This window comes from Equus caballus, chromosome 29 (genome assembly GCF_041296265.1).
Source record: "Equus caballus isolate H_3958 breed thoroughbred chromosome 29, TB-T2T, whole genome shotgun sequence".
Lineage (NCBI taxonomy): Eukaryota > Metazoa > Chordata > Mammalia > Perissodactyla > Equidae > Equus > Equus caballus.
The window spans coordinates 28,898,836-28,924,992 of NC_091712.1; the positions used below are offsets into that span (position 1 = coordinate 28,898,836).

The following is a 26,157-nucleotide window of genomic DNA, read 5'->3' on the forward strand; positions in this document are numbered from 1 at the left end:
AACTAAACGTAGAACTATCATATGATCCAGCAATTCAACTTCTGAGTATTTAACCAAAGAAAATGAAAACACTAACTTGAAAAGAAAACTCTGCACCCCCATGTTCATTGCAGCACTATTTATAATAGCCAAGACATGGAAGCAACCTGTGTCCGTTGATGGATGAATGGATAACAAAAATGTGGTGTGTGTGGATGTGTGTGTATGTGTGTGTGTGTGTGTATATATATATACATAATGAAATATTATTCAGCCATAAAAAAGAATGAAAATTTGCCATTTGCAACAACATGGATGGACCTTGAGGGCATCATGTGAAATGAAATAGAAAGAGAAAGAGAAATACCTTAGAGCTCACTTACATGTGGAATCTAAAAAAAGAAGACCAAACTCAAAGATACAGAGAACAGATTGATGGTTTCCAGATGCAGGGGGTTGGGGGTGGACAAAATGGATGAAGGGGATCAAAATGTACAAACTTCCAGTTGGAAATAAATGAGCCCTAGGGCTGTAACGTACAGCATGGTGACTATATTAAGAGCAGTCTACTGTATATTTGAAAGTTGCTGAGAGTAGATCTTAAAAGTTCTTGTCACAAGAAAAAAAATTTGTAACTATATATGATGATGGATGTTAACTAGACATTGTAGTGACTGTTTCACAATATAGACATACATGAAATCATGCTGTATAACTGAAACTAACATAACATTATATGTCAATTATCTCTCAATAAGAAAAACTTGTTGCATAGACGTAAATCCTCAGAGGGAGGAATTGCTATGAACTGGAATAGTAACAGAAACCTCAAATGACCTAGACCTTATAGATGAGAAGGTTTAATTGGGCAGGTCACGGGAGGATTGTTAAGATCGCTGGACTAGAAGTCAGACGTCTGGAGTTAAGTCATAGGTCAACTCCTTTACAGAGATGAGAAATAGGACATTTAGACTCTCCAAACCTTAGTTTCCTCTCTGCAGAGGCCATGTGATGTAGGGATTAAGATCACAAATTCTGGAGCCAGCCAGCTTTAGCTCTGCAACCTTGGACAATTTAACTGAACTCTCTGGGCCTCAGTTTCTTCATCTGTAAAAGGGGGATGAAAATAGCATTGGATGTACACTCTCAGGGTTCTCATGAGAATTAAATGACTCTCATAAAACACTTTTAACAGTATCTGGCACATAGTAAGTGCTATAAAAGTGTTTGTTATTCCATCACAATTATAAAACCAAACAGTTGAATTAAACCTCTGAAGTTGGTTTCAGCACCAATATTATGTGATGCTGAGGGCTGAGTCTATGGGCACCTTGCACAGCTCGATATTCAAGGGGAATCCTGATCACGAGATACACCTAATCTGTAAGCCAGAAATCCTTGCTACTTTCCAAAATTTCGAGTGAGGCCAAGGGTAGAGATAGGAAGGGGTGGGAGCCCAGGTGGGTCGCAACTGGACAAAGCACCTGTCTCTGTGGGCAGGGGAAGAGGAAGATCCCTTTTGATATTTTTCAGTATGAATAGGGAGGTGTAGGGTTTATTACACAATGGAAGAAAGTGTCCAAGAAACAAGAGGCTTTGCAAAGCGGGCTGCGGAGTGCATGGTGGAAGGTCCACAAAACAGAGAATCTGTCTCTGAGACTGAACATTGTGGCGTGGGTAGGGTGACGGAGGGGTGGGACGGGTACACGGAGGGGATGTGCAAACACATTTCATAGCCGTTCAAAGAAGCCATGGTGTGTGGAGTAAGATCGCTTTGGATTTGGGAAAGTCTCTTTGGCTTCTCAACCTTCCTACAATTTCCACTGAGTTGAGAGGTACCTTTGAAGGCAAAAGCACGGCAAGGTGGGGCTCATCTCCCCTTACTGAGGGGCACTCGCACAGGTGTGTGCAGCTCTTGGGTGAGAAGAGCACCGCTGTCCATGGTGCCCTCGCTGTACAGGGCAGGCCGTGTGTGCTCCCAGCTGGAGGACGTCTGCTCTATTTAAACAAGCCAGGCCTCCAGGGGGCAGACACCCTGTTTACCATGACAGGGCTGGACTCTTTTCAGAGCTGGTTTCATTCCCTCAGCAGATTCAAAGGCAACAGGGGCAATCAGTTGAAATATTTTTTGCTCGCCCTGACTTGAAATCAAGTTGTGACAACAACCGTGACCTCAGACAGGTTCCTCTTCATCGGGTTCCATTGTTCAACCTCCACATTCTCAGTAGTGTGATTGGAATGGAATATAATAGGGTTTTGCTTATTATGAGAGAGAAAGAATAAGAGAGAGGGGCACACACTGAGTATAAGAAGTATGACACATGAACAAAAGCTTTCCAAGGAGATGGGCAGAGTAAGGTCAACCAGAGGGGCCCCCATCGCTGCGGCTCTGGAAGTGAGTCAAGGTGAAACAACATAAGGACAGCTTTGAAGGACTGATGGGTACTGGTTGGCAGGCTTTAGTAGAAAATTCTAGAGACGTAAAAAGGTTTGATCTCCATTCTCCATCAAGAAAAGACAATTTTATGACTTGAGGTGCAGCCCTGCGAGGTAAACTGTGAAACTGTGACGAAAGAAGGGGATATGGATGGTGACGATGATTTAATACTTACTGAGCCGTTAGTATTCTCCAGGCACTGTGCTAAGTGCTTCATGAGCAGTAAATACCCCACATTGATCTCACCACAGTCCTATGAGGTAAGGTCTATTTTTAGTCCTATTTTACATAAATAAAAGTTCTTCAAAGAAGTTGCAAGCTTATTAAATGACATTCCTGAGATTTGAACCAAGATTCCAGTTTAGAGCCTGAATGCTTAGTGATAACACAAGAGCCTCAACCTGCTTGGTTCAGTCTGCCCTAGTGATTGGCTCATTTGCCTCATGACCTAAGCCTTCCCCTCCAGATTTGACTAGGAAAGGAAGCTGTTAATGTGCAGTATCCTGAGAGGTGTGTCTTACAGAGAGAGGCACAGTCTTGCCTCTAAAGTCTGGGTTCTGGGAGGGGTGGCTGAGCAGTGGTATAGGCTGTAATTTATGGGCACATTTGTATAACACTCTGGTCCTGGTCAGCACTCAGCAGTGGACCCATCTTCCCAGGCCCTGCTTTCAGCCCCATGGTGACATGGTGCCAATTCCTCTTTCCCTAAAGACGGCCCTGTCAGTGGGTAATGGATGTTCAAGTACAAATTCTGTATGTTTGACTCTTTGACTTTTTTCTCCAGGAGCATTTCTAGTTCAGTGACTAAAAACCAAATCAATCACCTAGTAGAAATATAGTGGAATCCTAAATATAGGGCTAGTAAACAGAAATACTCTAACATTATTGAGAAATCTTGTTTCAAGAAAAACATCATTTATGACTTACCAAGGCTCAGTGAGTAACATAACTTTGACGACTTAAAGGGATGACGATGTTCAGCTATCCCAAATTTAGACTCTGTCCATATTTAGAAGGCTAATAGTTGTCATAACATTTTTATTATTACCATTCAATTTTGAGGAAAAGAGAATTTCTAGCAATTCTAAGATTGCTTGTGGCTGGAGGTCCATCTCAGGTTATTGGGTTGCTGACGTGGGTTAGCAAAGAGCCATTTATAAGGTAGCATTGGGGAGGAATGGTGAGCCTAGCAAGGTGCCCTCAGGAGTCACTATATTACACAGTTCTCAGGATGACCTCTGATGGCCAGGTCTCTGCTTACAACCACAGCACACTGGTGACAGGCTTGCAAAATACTCACTGAGGATGTCCTTCCAAATCCTTCCAACGGCAGGCTCCCTTCAAGCCCTTCTGCACCCTACTCACAACCTCACCCTAGGGTCAAATTAAATTCACTCCAACTTGGAGGTTATGGAATGAGTAGCTCACACTAAAATTTTTCATTTAGCCAGCTTCAAACTACTCTAAACTTGAACTCAGAACAAAGTCATCCATCAGAGCTTTTCTCATTAAATTGGCTTAAATTAAGGCTTAATGTCAAAATCAGAACTTGGTCACCGAAACCCAAATGCAGATGGTGCCAGGTGCTTCTTGTATGCAACCTCCACACCATGTTGACCTGTACAAAAGAGTTTTTGTTAAGCTATGAATTATTCTCTAACAAAAGAAAGGCAAAGTTCTACATGTCACGTCTGCTTATGTTTCAAGGCAAATATGAATAAAGTGCTTTCTGGGGACTTCTCACTAGGAACTCCTGCGACTGACCCACAACTCAAAGGCAAGGGGCCAGGAAGAAGGGAGTTTCAACCTAGGAACTCACGTTGAGGTTTGCAGAGTGTTAATTTAATCAAAATCATACAACTCTTGGGGAACAGAGTTGTGCACCTGCTCATTCTGGAAGCGAGGTGCACCTGATTTCCACCACACCTGGAGCTCAGATGGGTGCCGTGAGTAGTAACATCAGCATCAGTATCACCTGGAAGTTGTTCAAAATGAAGGTGTCAGGCCACACTACAGACTTACAGAATGAGAAATCTATGGATGGAGCCCAGCAGTCTACATCTTAACAAATCCTCCGGTTGTTCCTAACGTATGCCAAAGTCTGAGAATTATTGTGCTCTATCATGCTGTCCCCTTAAATCAAGCTCTAACGACAACGGAAGAAGACACTCACCTCATTTTGACATCAAAGGAAGGAGGTTGAAAAAGATTGTGTTTGGGTGGGACATGGGAACGAATACCTATGTAGTGGTGAGTAAGAGGTAGGAGAGATGTATTTGATTGAGTGCTATGAGTCATTTTGGCAGCAAACTGGGCTTTTTCCCTTGTCAAGATATATCATTAAAAAATAAGAAAAATATTAGGCATCTATTTTCCAAGAAAAATGACTAAAGCCAGAGTTATTTTCTATTTTAATAATTTTTCTAGGTTATCAGTAATGTTGCTTGTACATTTCTTGAACTTATCTACTGAGATAACGTTTAGGGTCCTCTGTTTCCTCAGAAAGGATATAAAATACATTTCACTTGTCAGTAATATTATTCCCATAAACACACTCTGTTGGGTCTGTGTGAGTTTATGCATTAATCTACTGCCTGACTCAAACCTTCTTTAAAAAGTTTTTGAACTCCATCTTTTGTTTCTAGCTCTCTGCCTAGAACAGATTTCATTTGGTGATTATATAGAAGAATGCTGACATATTATTCTTTAGGCTTCCCAAGTTTGCTTATTTATGAGCCCCTGAGTAATGCTTCCAGGTTATATATACTATATTGGTTTTGTTAGAGATGATTCAGAATCTGATATCCAGGAATAGGAGGTAATACAAACCATCACATTAAAACTAGACTTTATTACATTTGTTTGTAATTTAGTTTGCTTATGGTTTATAATCCCACAGGAAAAAAAATATATAATTGACATCAAAGAAATTTCAGAAGATTTTATCCCAACAGGCATCTGTCCACTTCAAATACTACAAACAAACATTCTTTGTTAGAGAAACAATATTTTTTGCAAGTTTAATTAATTTAGAATTTACTAATTACTAAAAAAGGTATAAGTTTCATCATGGTGTTGAAGACTAAATATTTCAATGAAGGACAACCTGACATTTATATTCTACAAAAACGAAATTGCATTATAAAATTAATAAGTTAATGAACTAAAAGATATACTTCATCTAAGATAAAAAATAATTTATACATCACTATAGAGTATGACAAAAGAAACAAAATGAGGCCGCATAAATTCATTTTTAAGGGATTTTGAGACTCAATTTATATTTTAATATTTTGTTCATATATAGCCAACAGTAAGAGAGAAAGCCAACCGAGGGTCAATCCAAAATTCTGCAGGAGAAACATCAACCAGGGTCGCCGTGTTTGAACATGAGTCATTTCAGGAAGCTAAAAAAAGAATAAAAAAACCAGAATAAGATCCAGATATATTCACTGCTGGGAAAAGTTTGGTGGGAAAACATGAGACTCTGTTATTCAGAACTTCATAACCTTTAAAATTCCCCAAACAGTTACAAAATGCTTAATACCTAATTCTTACCAAAATTTTAAGATGTAAGATAAATTAAGCCATTTCACTGTGGTGAGAAGGATCCAGCTGTTGCCAGAAGTCTTAAAATGATATAGTTCTCAAGTGAAAGCAAGCCCAACTCTTCTTTGTTTTCAGGAAATGCTTAAATTTTAGATGAAAGGTTTTATTTTTGACTGTTCTGTTAGGTTTATGAAGCCGCTAAATGCACTGGTTATTACAAAGCATATATTTGTTTCTTTTCAAGGAGATGACCAAGGTCTTCCTGACCTTTAGAACAATAAAGGCATCATCTCCTACGGCTATATTTTATTCTCAGAGACAACTGGCAACCGTTTTATGTTTTTGAAATGCCGTAACACCATTTAGAGGGGAATATTCACTCACGCGTCCGTGTGAAGAGCCTCAAAATGTTTTTGTCTCACATTCTTTCGATTCCCTCACCCTGAGAAGGTCAGAGAAAGTGTATCTCTTTCACAATTGTCATCTCTATTGGAGTACAGGCTCAGGTCAAGAGACTTAACTCAACCTTGGCATTATTGACATTTTAGACTGGATCATTCTTTGTAGTGGGGGTTCTCTGGTGTGTTGTAGGATGTTTAGTGGTATCCCTGGCTTCTACATACCATATGTCAGCTGTACCTCTGCCCCCAGTCTTGGCAACCAAAAGCGTCTCCAGACATTGTCAAATGTCCCCTGGGAGATAAAAATCACTTCCAGTTGAGAACTACTGGCAAGAAAAAGGTCAAATATATAAAATATGCAAGGGCTTTAGATTTATGGCAATGGAAAACAGGTTGACTTATTTTTTAATGTCTGTACAGGAGCATTCTGAATGGTCTCTTTGGGTGTGCTTGAGATGGATATTTCTCCAGTTTAATTAGCTAAATTGACAGAATGATGCTGAGATTATTGTGACCTGCCATCTCACACCTCAGCATGGAGCAGCAGACTAAAAGAAAAAGTAGGATCCAGAAATGCTGTGCTAGATGGATTGCCTTAAACAAATTATGTGCCCTTTTGGTGTTTTTCTGCCATGTTTAAAGATGAGGTTAACCATGTTACTTTAGAGAATTCCTGTATGGTTCATTAACTAGTATAAATCTAAAATGACATTTTGAAAATCCATGGAATGTTCTCAGAGAGCTTGCAATTGATGGTATTCTTGAGGCATTAACAAGATAACACGCATTGAAGTTTCCCAATACCTCTGATTTTCAATGGTTTGTAAGCAATTTTCAACAGTTTACTCCAAGGCCAGACAACACAGGCAATCAGTTTCCCTCTGTCTCAGCAATTTGAATCTCAGACTGTATCTGTGAGACACAATTACGTCATCTCTGGTCATATAAAGGCTCAAACTTTGATTGATCTTAGTTCCAAAGACTGGAATGAGACATTGTACAGTTCCCTCTCTTCCTTGTTTTTCAGACAAGATAATTAACATTCATATACAAGATGTGGCTGAATTATCAGTTCGTCTTATCTCTACTGTCTCTGGTCCCACCTGGCTGTTGCTCATCTTTGACAAAGTAGTAGAAGTAGTTTCTGGGAAGATTTTCTTGGCAAATACTCATAAAACATGGATCATTTACTGAACCATCATAGTTGTTTTGAGTGAATTATTGTTGACAAAAATACTTCAGACAAGATATAAGCCTGGTAATGAAAATGATTCTGGTTCAACAGATAAAACTTGAGACAAATTTTCAAGCCATCAATGTCTTAATGAACCTACACATTAGTAAAGTGTATTTTCTAATTTCCATCTTTGCCTAAAACTTCCACTCAGGATCTTTGGATGAGAAGAAGTAGGTCTTTATTAGAATAGATTTAATAGCCAAAAAGTTTTAGATATGGAAAACGCAGAGATAGAATTAGTGTCTTGATGATTCCTGCAAATCTCACTCCATTTCTGCCCTAAATCCAGAAATGTCATAATTTTTCAAAACAATTGTTTGATCTATTATTTTTCTCATTAGCCTAAGCTTATAGACCTACTCTTTGCTTATAGTGTCTAACACATAATAGAATTGACTACATGTGTTGATAAGACCTTCCAGCCTCTGTCAATGGCCCTACTCCCATTGAGAAAATCAAGAAACCTGTATTCTGAGTATGTAGACGGCATCACCCACAAGAAAACATCTTATGTATTTCACAGCTCCAGGAAACACCATTCATGTAAAATCCAATGTGTTCTGTAGAACTTTGAAATAGGTTTCCTGATTTGTTTTTTTTTCAATCAAAATAATTGGCTCTATAATAACATCATCCATTCAGATGCGTCTCCTAGCAGCTCATCTTTCCCTCAAGATCTTTCAGGATGCTCTGGCTGAAGATTTTAGGCAGTGGTTACTTTCATTTACATCTATTTTATCATGCCCTTGCTTATATATTCCCCTCCCCCATATACTCCTCATAATCCTGCAAGAGATGAAATTATTAATTCCTTTTAGTTATGAAGAAACATTGGCTCAGAGAGGATAATGAGTTACCTAAAGTCACATAGATGTGATGTCAGAACTACGACAAGAAGCCAGGTCATCTTGTTACTATAGAGGACCTACAAAGACCTAAAGAGGCCAGCTCTCTATCTAAAATTCATCTCTATCTATTACGATCAATACATCTCTACCTAATAAGAAAAAAAAAAGGAAAATAACAACTCTAAAAATGTCCAGCTGGGCACAAAATAGTCACTGCATGTGGTGGAAACATATAATACAAGACATAGATATCAAGCTGCCCTTGTCATAAAAGAAATCATATTACTGGTTCTATGTTTTCAAGGCAGACAATATACACTTGACAAAAGCTATATGCCGACTAACTTTATAAGGCTATAGAAACGGACAAACAATGAAAATCAACATTTCAAAAAAGTTTAAGGACTAAAAAGCTTCTGAAGGGCAAAGGAAATCATCAATAAAATGAAAAGATAACCCACCAAGTGGGAGAAAACATTTGCAAATCAGACATCCAACAAGGGGTTAATTTCCAAAATATATAAAGAACTCACAACTCAACAACAAAAAATAAACAACCCAATCAAAACATGGGCAGAGGATATGGGTAGACATTTTTCCAAAGAAGATATATAGTTGGCCAACAAGCGCATGAAAAGATGTTCAACATCACTAATTATTAGGGAAATGCAAATCAAAACTACAATGAGATATCACTTCACCCAACAGGGTACTAGAATTGACAAGACAAGAAATAACAAATGTTGGAGAGGATCTGGAGAAAAGGGAACCCTCATACACTGCTGGTGGGAATGCAAACTGGAGCAGCCACTATGGAAAGCAGTATGGAGATTTCTCAGAAAGTTAAAAACAGAAATACAAGACAATCCAGCTATCCCACTACTGGGCATTTATCCAAAGAACATGAAATTAGCAATACAAAGAGGTTTATGCACCCCTATGTTCACTGCAGCATTATTCACAATAGCCAAGATGTGGAAGCAACCCATGTGCCCATCTACAGATAAATGGATAAAGAAGATGTGGTATACATATACAATGGAATACTACTCAGACATAAAGAAGACAAAATTGTCCCACTTGCAACAACATGGATGAACCTTGATGCTATTATCTTAAGTGAAATAATCCAGATAGAGAAAAACAAACACTGTATGATTTTACTCATATTTGGAAGCTAAACAAACATATGGATAAAGAGAACAGATTAGTGGTTACCAGAGGGGAAGGGGGTGGTGGAACGGTGAAAGGGGTCAAGGGGCACATATGTATGGTGATGGATGAAAACTATTGGTGGTGAACACATTGCAGTCTAAACAGAAACTGAAATATAACAATGTACACCTGAAATCTATACAATTTTATAACCCAATATAACCTCAACAAAATAATTTTAAAAAAAAAGTTTAAGGAGATTTTCATCCTGATATGGAAGCTTTAACCTTAATTTGGGTGGCCTAGCTGAACTTTCAACATCCACAGTTTGGTAAGAAAATCCAGCTAAGCTTGCCTTTGAAACAATATTTGGCTTTCTTTTGGATGGTTATGGATGAACATATGAACCATAATGTCTCTTGGATACATACCAAAATACCAGAGATTCCTACAGAAAGTCTTTCCAAAAGATACAAATGTAAAATGTCAAAGCTCAAACCACATCTGATTGCAGCATTTCACTTGCTCTGAATCTACCCATTTTTTTTTATCATTTCAGTCAGTAAACTTTGAAGGAAAATAAAGGTCCAGATGAATTAATTTTCAAGAATATAAATTTTGCTTTTTCTTGTTTTAAAATTACCAACAAGTAAGTGCCACCATTTCCTCCTGGCTTTCAAGAGAGAAAAATCCCCTTTTCCTCCAGGGCAATTAAAATTTGTTATTGAACAACTTTATAGACCTTGATTTATACCCTAAGACTAGAGGAGGTGAAATGATGGATAGAGTATGTTAACATGAAGTAAAAGGTCAGAAAAAAAGAGAAGAAATATCAGCAAAGCAGCCTTCCCCAGAGAGGGTGTTCAGAGGAAAGCTCTTCAGATTTCTGCCAGAAACTTGGGAACCCTGAAGTAGAAATTAGCTTCCTTTTGTACCTCCATGCTTAGCAAATTCCCCAACTCAAATCAGTGGATGCCAAGACATGATATTCAAGGAGCTGTAATTTTCTGGAAAAAAAATCTTTTCCTAAAATGCAATCCTTTAACATACCATTGTGCAGTTCTTTTTTCAATTTTGAATCAGGCACAGGAAAGAAATTCCCTGAGATGCACGAAGTCCACATATTGACTGTGACTTGTCTACAGATAATGGCCCCTGCAAGTTCTATTAACTAATTGAGATGTAGTTATGATGGCCAACTGCTAATTGGGATTTCTGAACATTTTAGAAAGTGATATTAAGTAAATGGTTTAAACTTGTCAGTCTCCATAATTGTATTCCTCGCCAAGCTGAAACTTTAAAATGAATGCTCACAGAGAATGTTAGAACACATCAGGAAAGAAAGAGGATGAATACTAACATCATGTACAATGTAATAATTATATACTAGGGAGGACTTGTCATAAAGAAGGATGGTCTATAAAACATCCTCTGGAACCAAGATTTTGTCTCTCCTTCTTATATGTCTAAGCTTCAGACTCCTGTGCCATGCAAAGCCTTCTCTGTCTACTTCCATTCGTAATCTGAAGCTGGTTACTTGTTGGTGTCATTAAAGATCTGTTACTGGATATTTCAACATTTATCTCCAATACGGTTCATAAACGGACATACTAGAAAAGAAAGCTCAGAACCGAATGCTTCTAAAATACACTAAAAGTTTCAAAGGCCTTTCATTATTAAAAATTCATAATTCAAATATAGAAATTCAACATTCATGTATTGAAATTTGGTGATGTCTCTTATGAAGGCAAAATTGTAATTCAAATATTTGTCTTCTCTCAGGAATTAGCACAGCTTTTGGCATCATCAGCTTTTAAGAGAAATGATTTGTTTCTCCATTCATGAAGCTCACTTGACAACTGATTTCTGCCATCTTCTTTTTAGAGGGACCCTAAAGTCCATTGTACGCACTGAGTCAGATATACTCTTGCATTTGATGAGAAGAACCATGCTTGTTCCTAAGAAATATGATGAGAAAAAAACCTCAGAAACTTATTTTGTAGGATGTCTTAATTATGCTTAATTAGGTGCACACATTCTGTGAGCTGCTTTAACTCTGTCACATTTGTAAAGGGCTTCATTTTTTCCTAGCAGAAGACACACATCTGAGAACAAAATGGAAATTTGTTAGTGAAAGTCACCATTTGGCATGCAAATCGGCAATTATCTGTTTGCATGTGCAAACCGTACACTTAAAGGTTGAATATCGAAGACTTCCGGTTTCAGGAGCGGCGTGTAAGGAGATTAGAATTTACCGACGCATCCCAACAACAAGCCAAAAGCTGAGTGAACTGAAAACTCAACCACTCTTGTTAGATAGGTCAGGGAAGTGAGGTCACAGGGCAAACTGTCGGCCTAAACATGGCAGAGAAAGACAGGTGGGTACAGTGAATCATAACTTATCCGCACAGAAACCCACAAACAGAAACCTGTATGGCAACCAGTTCCAGGGTAGGGAAAACTGTATTGTAATTGATCAACGTGTAGAGGCTGAGGCACTCCAGGGGGACCAAGTCATAGGGGGCCCCCCACACTTTTGTGAGTTTTACTGCCAGGAGCTCTACCAGATTGTCACGATGAATATAGGAGAAAAAATCCCCTTATGACTCTGGTAGGGGAGGGTAAGAAGAACCATTTTGAAACATGCCAAAACATTCTATTGTTATGAACAAAGTCTGCCCTCAGGAGAAGCAGTTTTATCAGAGCCTAAGTGACCTGGGGAAAGGAAATACCTAATTTAGCCCCTTCTAGTCATTCTGTCCTACCTAAGGGGGGAAGAGAGAAGAAGGGCACAGGCTCACCAAAAGACTGAGACCTAATCAAAGGACTATAGAAGATTTCCCCTCCCTCCATGCCTTACCACTACATTATTAAAACCCTGATTATCACAGTTCCTTTTTGCCAAGGTCATCATGTCATGTTTTCAATGGAAATAAGAAGGCATGCTAAAAGGCAAAAACACAGCTTGAAGAGACTGAATAAGCATCAGACCCAGAGTCAGATATGGCAAGAAGGTTGGCATTATCAGACCAGAAACTTTTAAAAACTACAATTAATATGCTAAGGACTTTAATGAGGAAAGTAGACAACATATGCAGTAACAGAAGGATAATATAAGCAGAGAGATGGAAATTCTAAGAAAGCATGGAAATGAAATGTTAGAGATCAAAAACACCATAACAGAAATGCAGAATGCATTTGATGGGCTCATTAGTAGACGGGACATGGCTGAGGAAAAACTCTCCTGGAGCTGGAGGATATGACAATAGAAACTCCCCAAACTGAAAAGGAAATAAAACAAAGACTAAAAAAGCAGAACACAGTATTCAAGAAGCATGGGACAATTAGAAAAGGGGTAATATATGTGTAATAGGGAAACTGGAAAAAGAGAGAAAGGAACAGAAGCAATATTAGAAGAAATTATGACTCAGAATTTCCCACAAATTAATGTCAGACACCAAATCACAGGTCCAGAAAGCTCAGAGAACAGCCTGCAGGATAAATGCCCAAAAAACTACACATGGGCATATCATTTTCACACTTCAGAAAATTAAAGATAAAAACAATCTTGAAAGAAGTCAGAGGAAAAAAAATCTTGCCTACAGAGGAAAAAGGATAAGAATTACATTTGAATTCTCCTCAGAAATTATGCAAGCAAAAAGAGACTAAGGTGAAATGTTTAAAGTGTTGAGAAAGAAAAAACACCAACCTAGAATTCTATACTCCCAAAATTATCCTTCAAAAGTGAAAGAGAAATAAAGATTTTCTCAGACAAAGAAAAATTGAGAGAACTTTTTGCCAGTAGACTATCCTTGCAAGAAATGTTAAAAGTTCTTCAGAGAGAGAAAAGTAACATAGGTCAGAAACTGGGGTGTACATAAAGAAAAGAAGAGCATCAGAAAATGAATAAGTAAAGGTAAAATAAAAACTTTTATTTTTCTTATTCTTAATTGATCTAAAAGATTTGTTCAAAATAATAATAGCAACAATGTATTCAATTATGTGTGCTTGTGTGTGTGTTTATATATGTTTATGTAATAGTAAAATAAATGATATGGGAATGGGAAGGGTAGATTAGGAATATTTTATTATTATAAGATACTTACATTACCCATGAAGTGGTATAGTGTTATGTGAAAGTGGACTTAGATTAGTTGTGAATGTGTACTGAAAACTCTAGGGCAATCACTTAAAAAACTTTTTAAAATATAATTAATATTGTAGAAGGGAGTAAAAATGGAATCATATAAAATGCTCAATTAAAACCACAAAGCAGAAAAAGTGTGAAAGACAAAAAAAGCAACAGAAAACAAGGGCAACAATTAGAAAACAGTAACAAATATGGCGGATATTAATCCAACTACACCTATAATCACTCCAAATGTCAATGGTCTAAATACACCAATTAAAAGACAGAGATTTTCAGAGTGGATAAAAAAACAAGACCCAACTATATGCTGTCTATAAGAAACTCACTTTAAATATAAAGATACATATAGATTAAAGGGATGGAAGAAAATATATCATGCTAACACTAATCAAAAGTAAGTGAGAGTAGCTATATTAATTTCAAACAAAGCAGATTTCAGAGCAAGGAAAGTTATCATGGATTAAGATGGGAATTAGATATGGTTAAAAGACTCATTCTGAGAAGACATAACAATCTTTAATGTCTATGCTCCTAACAACAGAGTGTCAAAATACATGAGGCAAAAACTGATAGAACTGCAAGGAGAAATAGATGGACCCTCTATTACAGTTGAAGCCTATAACACCTCTCTATCAGAAATGGACAAATTCAGCAGACAAAAAAAATCAGTAAGATCATAGTTGAACTGAAGAACACTATCAATCAACTGAATATAATTGACACCCATAGACTATTTCATCCAAAGCAACAGAATTCATTCTTCTCATATTCACATGAAACATTCACCTAGATGGACCACATTCTGGACCATCAAGCACATCTTAATAAATTTAAAAGAACAGAAATCACACAGTGTTTGCTCTCAGATAACAATGGAATTAAACTAGAAATCAATGACAGAAAGATAGTTGATAAATATCAAAATACATGGAGATTAAACAACACACTTCTAAATAATACAAAGGTCAAAGAGGAAATTTCAAGTTAAAATTCAAAATATTTTGAACTAAATGAAAATGAAAATGCAATAATCAAAATTTGTAGGATGCAGCAAAAGCAGTGCTTAGAGGGAAATTTACAGGATTGAATGCATGTAGTAGTAAAGAAAAAAGATCTAGAATAAATAATCTAAGCTTCTACCTTAGGAAATGAGAAGAAGAATAGAAAATTAAGTTCAAAGTAAGGATAAGAAAAGAAATAATAAAATTAGAGCAGAAATCAATGAAATTGAAACCAGGAAATCACTAAAGAAAAATCAACAAAATGAAAAGTTTATTCATTGAAAAGATCAATAAAATTTATAAGCCTCTACCCAGGCTACCTGATAAAAAGTGACAGAAAACACAAATTATTAATCAGAAATGAAAGCAGGGACATAACTACAAATTCCATGGATAATAAAAGCATAATAAAGGAATATTATGAACACCTCTATGCACACAAAGTTGATAACCTAGATAAAATGCACCAATTCCTAGAAAGACACAACCTGCCAAAACTCACACAAGGAAAAATAGACAATCTGAATAGGCTTATATCTATAAAAGAAACTGAATCAATAATTAATAGCCTTCTAAAACAGAAAGCACCAGGCCCAGATGGGTTCACTGGTGAATTCTACCAAACATTTAAGAAAAAAATTATGCCCATTTTCTCCAATCTATTCCAGAAGATAGAAGCAGAAAGAATACTTCCTAACTCATTCTATGAGGCCAGCATTGTCTTAATACCAAAACTAGACAAAGACATTCGAAGAAAAGAAAACCACAGACCAACATCTCTCATGAACAGAGATGCAAAATTCTTCAATAAAATAGTAGCAAATCAAATACAACAATATATAAAAAGAATTATACACCACAACCTAGTGGGATTTCTCCCAGGTATACAGGCTGCTTTAACATTCAAAAATCATATAATCTACATAAAACATCAATAACCTAAAGAAAAATCACATGATCATATCAATAAATGCATTAAAAGCATTGACAAAATCCAACACACATTCATGATAAAAAACAAAACTCCCAGTAAACTAGGAATGGAGAGAAACTTCCTCAAATTAATCTATAAAAAACATGCAACTAACATCATACCTAAAGAGAAAGAAATCATACTCATCATCTCATTTTGTGTGGGAAACTCAAAGCTTTCCTGCTAAGATCAGACACAAGTCAAGGGTATCCCCTCTCACTACTGTCATTCAACATCATAGTGGAAATCCTAGCTGATGCAGTAAGAGAAGAAAAGAAAAGGAAATAAAAGGATTACAGAAGAAGATAAGAATAAGAAGTAAGAGAAGAAAATGAAATAAAAGGTATACAGAATGGGAAAGAAGAAATAAAACAATCTTTATCTGCAGTTGGCATGATCATCTATTTAGAATAACCAAAAGAATCAACAAAAAAGCTCCTGGAACTAATAAGTGCTTATAGCAAGGATGAAAGATACAAGGTTAATATACAAAAGTCACTCACTTTTCTATATACCAGGAATGAAAAAGTGGAATTTGAATTAAAAACACATTACCATTTATATTAGCACCAAAAAATTGAAACACTTACATATGAATCTAGCTAAATATGTACAATATGTATATGAGAAAAACTATGAAACTCTAATGCAAGATATCAAGGAAAAACTAAATAAATGGAGAGATATTCCATGTCCATGGATAGGATGACTCAATTTTGTCAAGATGTCACTTCTTCCATAGATTCAACACAATGCCAACCAAAATCCCAGCAAGTTATTTTGTGGATATTGACAAATTGATTCTAAAGTTTATACAGAGAGGCAAAAGATCCAGAATAGCCAACAGAATATTGAAGGAGAAGAGCAAAGTTGGAGAATTGACACTACCTGACTTCAAGATTTACTATAAAGCTACTGTAATCAAAGTATTGGTGAAAGAATAGACGAACAGACCAATAGAACAGAACAGAGAGGCCAGAAATAGGCTCATATAAATATAGTCAACTGATCTTTGACAAAGGTGCAAAAGTAATAAAATGGAATAAAGATAGTGTTTTCAACACGTGGTGCTGGAACTACTGGACATCCACATGCAAAAAAGAAAAAAAAAAATGAATGTACACACAGAACTTAAACCCTTAACCAAAATTGAGTCAAGATGGATCATAGATCTAAATGAAAAATATGAAACCCCTAGAAGATAACATCGGAGAAAACCTAGATGACCTTGAGTATGGTGATACTTTTTTAGATATAACAGCAAAGACATGATCCATGAAAGAAATAATTGATAAACTGAATTTTATTAAAATTAAAAGCTTCTGCTCCACAAAAGACAATGTCAAGAGAATGAAAAGACAAGCCAGAGACTGGAAGAAAATATTTGCAAAAGATACATCTGATAAAAGACTGTTATCCATAATATATCAAAAACTCTTGAAACTCAGTAGTAAGAAAACAAATAATCCATTTAAAAGAAAAAGTTCCAAAAAGACCTGAACAGACACTTCCCCAAAGTAGTTATACAGATGGCAAGTAAGCATATGAAAAGATGTTCAACATTACATGTTATTGGGGAATTTCAAATTAAAACAGCAATAAGATACCACTACACTACTATTAGAATGGCCAAAATCCAAACACTGACAACACCAAATGTTGGTGAGGATCTGGAGCAGCAGAAACTCTCATTCACTGCTGGTGGGAAAGCAAAATGGTACAGCCACTTTGGAAGACATTTGGCAGTTTTTTGCAAAACTAACATACTTTTACCATATGATCCACCAAACACGTTCCTTGGTATTTACCCAAATATATCGAAAACTTATGTTCACAAAAAACCTGCACATGTATAATTATAGCAGCTTTATTCAGAATTGCCCAAACTTGGAAGCAACCAAGATGTCCTTCAATAGGTGAATAGATACATAAACTTTGGTACATCTAGACAATGGAATATTATTCAGCGCTAAAAGAAAATCAGTTATCAAGCCATAAAACAACAGGAAGGAAACAAATGCACATTACTAAGTGAAAGAAGACAATCTCAAAAGGTACACACTATGTGATTCCAAACATGTGACATTCTGGAAAAGGGAAAACTATGGAGACAACAAAAGATTAGTTGTTGCCAGGGGTTAATGGAGAGGGAGGGATGAATAGGCCGAACACAGAGGATTTTCAGAGCAGGTAAACTATTCTGTTTGATACTACAATGGTGGATACATGGCATTTGTCAAAACCCATATAATGTATAACACCAAGAAAGAACCCTAATGTAAACTATGGACGATAATGATGCATCAGTGTAGATTCATTGATTGTAACAACTGTACCACTGTGGTATGGGATATTGATAATGGGGGAAGGTGTGCATGTGTAATTCAGATGTTATAGGAGAACTCTCTGTACTTTCTGCTCAATTTTGACATAAACCCAAAACTGCTCTAAAAAATAAAGTTTATTAATTTAAAAAATCCATTTCACAGTCACACTAACCACATTTCAAGTGGTGGATAGGATACCCATAAGTAGATAGTGGCCACCCTTGTAGACAGTGAAGAAAAAAGAAATTTATGGCCCAAGCCTGGTGTAAATTAAAGAAACACTCTTATATTAATGGGAACTACAGGCCTGCTGGGAGAAGAATCATAATGGTTATGGATCATTTTGTATTTATTCCGTTGCACACATACATTCTTATTACTCTAAAAATAAAAAAGAGGAAAAAAGGAGACGAAGAAGGAAAAACTAAAGCATATTTTGAGTTATTGGACTGGTTGCTGTCTAAGGCCAAACTAGACAGTGCCATTTGAAAGTCTTTATTAAGACAGGAAAATTTTTCCCAAGTATTTTCCATAGTCTGATAGCAATAATATACATAGGTTTATTTTCAAATGTTCATCTCTGCTGTGAAGAACCATTGGAACATCTCTCTATGATCAAACGTGAAAAAAGTTGATATTTTGAATATTCATTCATCCACATTTTTAAAACACAGTTAAAAAGGCATTCAGCTAATTTTTCTCTTGATTTTTTGAAGGGTCATTTGATGATTATTCATTGATGACGTTATCTAAAAAATGATTACAAAGAGACATGTAGGAGTCCTTCCAATAAATACATAGATAGGTAGATAGATTTATTATGGTTCTTAATGACACTCAAAAGTTTATCCAGTGTTTGCAAAACCTAACACTCTGTCTGTGGAATCCTTTATCCATGCACTGTCTCCAAGAACATTTTCTGCAGAAGTCATCTATGAGATCACAACTTGCTGAAAAATTGGTAAATTAGAAACTGTTTGGCCTTTATGAATCCAAAAGATAGATGGACTGACTTTTGTTTATCTTTCTTCTCTCATGTGTTGGCTGACCAACTTACTTGTTTTATTAAGTGTTACACCACAGAGACAATCACATGACCTTTTTGCTTTTCTTCCAGATTGTTGACAGCATGAAGCCATACAAACAACTGTGTCTTCATAGCAGTGCTCATCGCATTCATTCAATAAACATTAGATGAATTGAATTTGTAAACAACTTATGTTGGTTCTAATGAGCATGCAAGATTGTATTTGGCATTCACTGCCACAGACTTTACAAAAACACGAGGGAAGTTGCTCTAGTGAATGAAAAAATTACACAGTGATCGATTTTGCCATACAGTCCTTATTAAGAATTTAAGAAAATAACATCCCTTCTCACTTTGAGAAACAATAGATATTTCTTTTATTTACTTATTCTAATCAATCCATGTTTGTCTTTTCATACAACTTAAAATTGAGGCAGAAGAGAAAAATGAATAGTGGATAGAATTGTGACAGATTCTCTTTCTGGGAAGTTTAAAAACAAAACAGTGACATCAGCATCATGGCAGAGAGGGTTGTTCTTTCCATGTCTCCCCTCTAAGTAACAACTAAACAGACATTCATTAACCAAAACAGGATTCCCTACACAGTACAACAGGATGTCTGAGAGATCCATGCAGCCATATATCTGAAGGTGAGTGGACTGTATCCCCAGAAAGCAGTAGAACTAGGTGAGCAGACCCCATCCTCTCCCCAGCAGCAGCAATCCAGTTCACAAATCCTCACACAGTGGCTGGCACGACTGTAAGAGGAGGTGGGGCAGCCCAGCCCATGTGCAAATGCTTTCAGAGTGGTAGCCTGGCCCATGGGAATGCTCACTATGCTGTAACAGCTGGTTCACAGGAATGCTTCCCACTGAGTGATGGGGGCTCAGCAGCTGTGAAGAAGCCCTGCCCACCAAGTGTAGCAGCTCAGCCAAATTGCCCAGAGTACAGAGCTGGCCCACATGAAAGAAAGTGCCCCTCACTTCCTACCTAGTGAAACAGCTCAGCTAATCTCCTACTGAGCACAGCAGTCCCACCTGCATGAGAGCAACTCACTGGCAGAGCACAGAGGGCCTGCCTGAACCCATGAAGTGGCTGCATCCAGCACATGCAAATACAGAGCAACCCTACTGGCACAACTTCCAGCATTTGGGGCAGGATTAGAAAACACAGCTCCTAACCCCCCTGCCCCGAGTGGTGGCAGGTGGAATCTGTGACTTGATACTAACACAGATGCACCAGAAAAGGATCAATTCATCAAAATCCATGAAGAACTACTTCAGAGCAGAATGAAAATGACGTCTCCAGAAACCAATCCTGAAGTCACAGAAATGTACAATATAAATGAAAGAGCATTCAAAATAATTGTCATAAAGAAACTCAATGAGTTACAAGAAAACTCAGAAAGACAGCTCAGTTAGCTCAGGAATAAAATTAATGAGCAGAAGGAATACTTCACCAAAGTGATTGAAGCTCTAAAAAAAAAAAAAAAAAAAAAAAAACCAAACAGAAATTCTGGATATGAAGAAAAAATTAATGAGATAAAAAATAATCTAGAAACCACAAAAAATAGAGCTGATGTTATGCAGGAAAGAATCAGTGATTTAGAGGATAGAAATATAAAAATGCTTCAGGTGGAGGAGGAGAGAGAACTAAGATTTTGAAAAAATGAAGAAATTCTTTGAGAAATATCTGACTCTATTAGAAAAAGCAACATAAGGATAATATGCATTCCAGAAGGAGAAGCAAGGGAGAAAGGAGCAGAGAGCTTGTTCAAAGAAACAATACCTAAGAACTTCCCAAACTTGGGGAAGAAACTGGATTTATAAGTATATGAAGCCAATAGAACTTCTAATCACATCAATGCAAAAAAGACTTTCTCCAGGCATATCATATTAAAATTGGTAGATTCAATGACAAAGAAAAACATTAAGGGTAGCAAGGCAGAAGAAAATAATCAACAAAGGAACCCCTAGCAGGCTTTCAGCAGATTTCTCAGCAAAAACCCTACAGGCCAGGAGAAAATGCAACTATATATTCAAAATACTGAAAGACACAAACTTTCAGCCAAGAATACTCTATCCAGTGAAACTATCCTTCAGATATGATGGAGAAATAAAAGCTTTCCCAGATAAACAAAAGATGAGGGAATTCAATGCCACTAGGTCTGCCTTACAAGAAACATTGAAAGGAGCCCTCCCATTTGAAACTAAAGAGTGAAGGTTTACAAAACCTTGAGCAGGGAGATAAATTGACAGATAGAATCAGAGAAATGCAGCTCTATATCAGAATAGGTTAGTAACCACTTAATTATAACATAACAGATAAGGGGCAGGAAGGCATCAAAAATAACTCTAAACAATTTAGTCACAAACTCACAACACAAAACAGAACAATTTGCAGCAACAATAACTAAGAAGGAGAAGAAAAAGGGATGGAACCTGCTAAGGCTAATGGAGATAAGAGGGTATCAGAAAATGGACTATCTCATCTATGAGATCTTTTATACAAACCTCATAGTAAGCACTAAGCAAAAAATCAGAGTACAGCCACAAATCATAAATAAAGAGAAAACTGAGAAAATCACCAAACTGAAATGGCAGTCAGAAATACAAGGGAAACATAGAAGAACCAGAAAACAAGAGATTTAATGGCAGTAGTAAGCCCTCATATATCAATAATTACTCTAACTATAAATAGGTTGAATTCTCCAATCAAAAGACACAGATTAGCTGGACGGATTAAAAAATAAGATACAACAATCTGCTGCCTCCAGGAAACACAGCTCAGAAGTTATCTCTAAGGACAAATCTAGGATCAGAGTGATGGGATGGATGATGATACTCCAAGAAAATGGCAAGCAAAAGAAAGCAGGTGTTGCAGTACTTATATCAGACAAAGCAGAAGTCAAGACAAAAAAAGACAGTGAGAGACAAAGAAGGGCAGTATATAATGATGAAAGGGACATTTCACCAAGAGTACATAACACTTGTGAATATATAGGCATCTAACACAGGAGCACCAAAGTATATAAAGCAACTATTAACAGACCTAAAGGGAAAAATTGACAGCAACACAATAATTGTAGGGGATTGCAACACCCCACTTACATCAATGGATAGATCATCCAGAAGAAAGTCAACAAGGAAACAGTGGCCTTAAATGAAACACTAGACCAGATGGACTTAATACATATCTATAGAACATTCCATCCCCAAGCAGCAGAATACACATTTTTCTCAAGTGCACAAGGAACATTCTCAATGATAGACCATATGTTGGGAAACAAGGCAAGAAACAATAAATTTAAGAAGACTGAAATCATATCCAGCATCTTTAACTACAATGCTATGAAACCAAAAATCAACTACAAGAAAAAGGCTGGGCAAGTTCAAATATGTGGGGACTAAACAAGATGCTGCTGAACAACTACTGGGTCAATGAAGAAATCAAAGGAGAAATCAAAAAATACCTGGAGACAAATTGAAAATGAAAACACAACATATCAACTCTTACAGGTTACAGCAAAAGCAATACTAAAAGGGATGTTAACAGCAATAGAGACTACCTCAACAAATAAGAAAAATCTCAAATAAGTAATCTTAAACTACATCTAACAGAACTAGAAAGAGAAGAAAAAACAACCCAAAAGTCAGCAGTGGAGGGAAATAATAAAAATGAAACCAGAAATAAATGAAATAGAGAATAATAAAAAAATAGAAAGGATCAATGAAACTAAGAGCTTGTTTTTTGAGACAATAAGCAAAATTGACAAACTCCTCACCAGACTCACTAAGAAAAAAAGAGAAAAGCTCATATAAATAAAATTAAAAGTGAAAGAGGAAAAATTACAACAGATACCACAGAAACACAAAGGACTGTAGGAGAATAGTATGAAAAAGTATATGCCAACAAATTAGATAACCTAGAAGAAATGGATAAATTCTTAAACTCATACAACCTCCCAAAACTGAATGAAGAAGAAATAGAGAATCTGAATGGACCAATCACAAGTAAAGAGATTGAAACAGTAATCAAAAATCTCCCCAAAAATAAAAGTCCAGGACCAGATGGTTTCTTTGGAGAATTCTACCAAATATACAAAGCAGATTTAACACCTATCCTTTCCAAACTATTTCAAAATATTGAAGAAGATGGAATGCTTCCTAACTCATGCTATGAGGCCAAAATTACCCTGATACCAAAAACAGACAAGGACAGCACAAAGAAGGAAAATTACAGGCCATATTGCTGATGAACACAGAGGAAAAAATCCTCAAGAAAATATTGGCAAACTGAATACTGCAATACATTAAAAGGATCATATACCATTATCAAGTGAGATTTATACCAGGGACACAGGGATTGCTCAACATCTGCAAATTAATCAATGTGATACACCACATTAACAAAATAAGGAATAAAAACCACATGATCATTTTAATAGATGCAGGGAAGCATTTGACGGGATCTAACATCCATTTATGATAAAAACTCTCAATACAATGGGTACAGAAGGAAAGTACCTCAACATAATAAAGGCCATATATGAAAAACTGACAGCTAACATCATACTCAATGGTGAAAAACTGCAAGCCATTCCTCTGAGAACAGGAACAAGACAAAGGTGCCCACTCTCACCACTCCTATTCAACATAGAACTGGAGATTTTGGCCAGAGCAATTAGGCAAGAAAAAGAAATAAAAGGTATCCAAATTGGAAAGGAAGAAGTGAAACTCTCACTGTTTGCAGATTACATGATTCTCTATATAGAAAACCATAATAAATCCACCAGAAAACTATTAGAAATAATCAACAGCTACAGCAAAGCTGCAGGGTACAAAATCAACTTTCAAAAATCAGTTGCATTTCTATACACTAATGATGAACCAGCAGAAAGAGAAGTCAAGAATACAATCCCATTTAAAATCACAACAAAAAGAATAAGATATCTAGGAATAAATTTAAATAAAGAGGTGAGAAACCTGTACATTGAAAATTATAAGACATTATTTAAAGAAATTGCAGAAGACATAAAGAAATAGATAATCCATGCTCATGGATTGGAAGAATAAATTTGGTTAAAATGTCCATATTACCTAAAGCAATCCATAGATTCAATGCAATTCTAATCAGAATCCCAATGATATTCTTCACAGAAATATAAGAAAGAATCCTAAAATTTATATGGAACAATGTAAGATCCTGAATAGCCAAAGCAATCCTGAGAAAAAGGAACAAAGCAGGAGGTATCACACTCCCTGAGTTCAAAATATACTATAAAGCTATAGTAACCAAAACAGCATGGTACTGGCACAAAAACAGATCAGTGGAACAGAATTGGAAGCCTGGAAATAAAACTGCACATCTATGGGCAGCTAATCTTCAAAAAGGAGCCAAGAACATGCAGTGGACAAAGGAAAGTCTCCTCAATAAACGGTGTTGGGAAAACTGGACAGCCATACGCAAAAGAATGAAAGTAGACCATTCTCTTACACCATACACAAAAATTAACTCAGAATGAATTAAAGACTTGAATGTAAGACCAGAAGCCATAAAACTCCTAGAAGAAAATATAAGCAGTCCACTCTTTCATATCAGTCTTAGTGTCATCTTTTCGAATACCATGTCTACTCAGACAAGGGCAACAAAAGAAAAAATAAACAAATGGGACTACCTCAGAGTAAAATGCTCTGCAAGGCAAAGGAAACCATGAACAAAATGAAAAGACAATCCACCAACTGGGAGAAAATATTTTCAAATCATATATCTAACAAGGGGTTAATTTCCAAAATATATAAAGAATTCATACAACTCAATGGTAAAAAAATAAACAACCCAATAAAAAAAATGGGCAGAGGATAGGAATAGACATTTTTCCAAAGAAAACATACAGATGGCCAATAGGCACATGAAAAGATGTTCAGCATCATTAATTATTAGGGAAATGCAAATCAAAACTACAATGAGGTATCACCTTACATCCATTAGAATGGCTATAATTAACAAGACAAAAAATAGCAAATGTTGAGAGGATGTGGAAAAAAGGGAACCCTCATATACTGCTGGTGGGAATACAAACTGGTGCAGCCACTATGGAAAACAGTATGGAGATTTCTCAAAAAACTAACAATAGACATACCATATGATCCAGCTTTGCCCATACTGAGTATTTATCCAAAGAACATGAAATCAACAATATGAAGAGATTTATGCACCTCTATGTTCATTGCAGCATTATTCACAATAGCCAAGATGTGGAAGCAACCGAAGTGCCCATCAACTGATGAATGGATAAAGAAGATGTGGTCTATATATAATAGAATACTACTCAGCCATAAAAAAAGATAAAATCGTCCCATTTACAACAACAAGGATGGACCTTGAGGGTATTATGTTAAGCGAAATAGGTAAGACAGAACAAACACCATATGATCTCACTTATACGTGGAAGATAAACACAGGACAAAGAGAACAGATTAATTATTATCAGATGGGAAGGGGGTGGGGGTGGGTGAAAGGGGTACAGGGGCACATATGTGTGGTGATGGATAAAAACTAGACTTTTGGTCATGAGCATGATACAGTCTATACAGAAGCTGGTCTATAGTAATGAACACCTGAAATTACACAATGTTATAAACAACGTGTCCTCAATAAAATAATTAAAAGATCAAAAAATAAAAAACAAAACAACTGAGGAGCTGGCCCCATGGCCTAGCAGTTAAATTTGGCGCCCTCTGCTTTGGTGGCCTGGGTTCGGTTCCTGGGCAAGGACCTACGCTACTTGTTGGTGGTCATGCTGTGGCTGTGACCCACATACAGAACAGGAAGATTGGCACAGATGTTAGCTCAGGGCAAACCTTCCTCAGCAAACAAAACAAAACAAAACACAAAATAAGTGAAATGGGCTTATGTGATTAATGACGAAATCCTTTTGACTAATAAATATTTTTAACTTACACAATTTTATTCACTATAGCATTACATTTAAAAATACCACTTATAAAACATGTTCTTCTGTTAAGTAAAAATGTGTTACCCAGTACCAATACCTGTTTTACTCTCAAGAT

General features: G+C 36.5%; 1 protein-coding gene across 7 annotated transcripts in view; it reads right to left on the reverse strand.

The window, feature by feature from the left end:
* Positions 1 to 5,247: 5,247 nt before the first annotated feature.
* Positions 5,248 to 26,157, reverse strand: part of SLC39A12 (solute carrier family 39 member 12) — a 79,113-nt gene continuing 58,203 nt past the window's right edge. For all 7 annotated transcript variants that reach the window (XM_023631953.2, XM_003364356.4, XM_070254841.1 and 4 more), the window contains one exon: positions 5,248 to 5,823. In XM_023631953.2, coding sequence (XP_023487721.1) covers positions 5,695 to 5,823 — 129 coding nt within the window. In that variant the 3' untranslated portion in view covers positions 5,248 to 5,694. The remainder of the gene's footprint in view (positions 5,824 to 26,157) is intronic.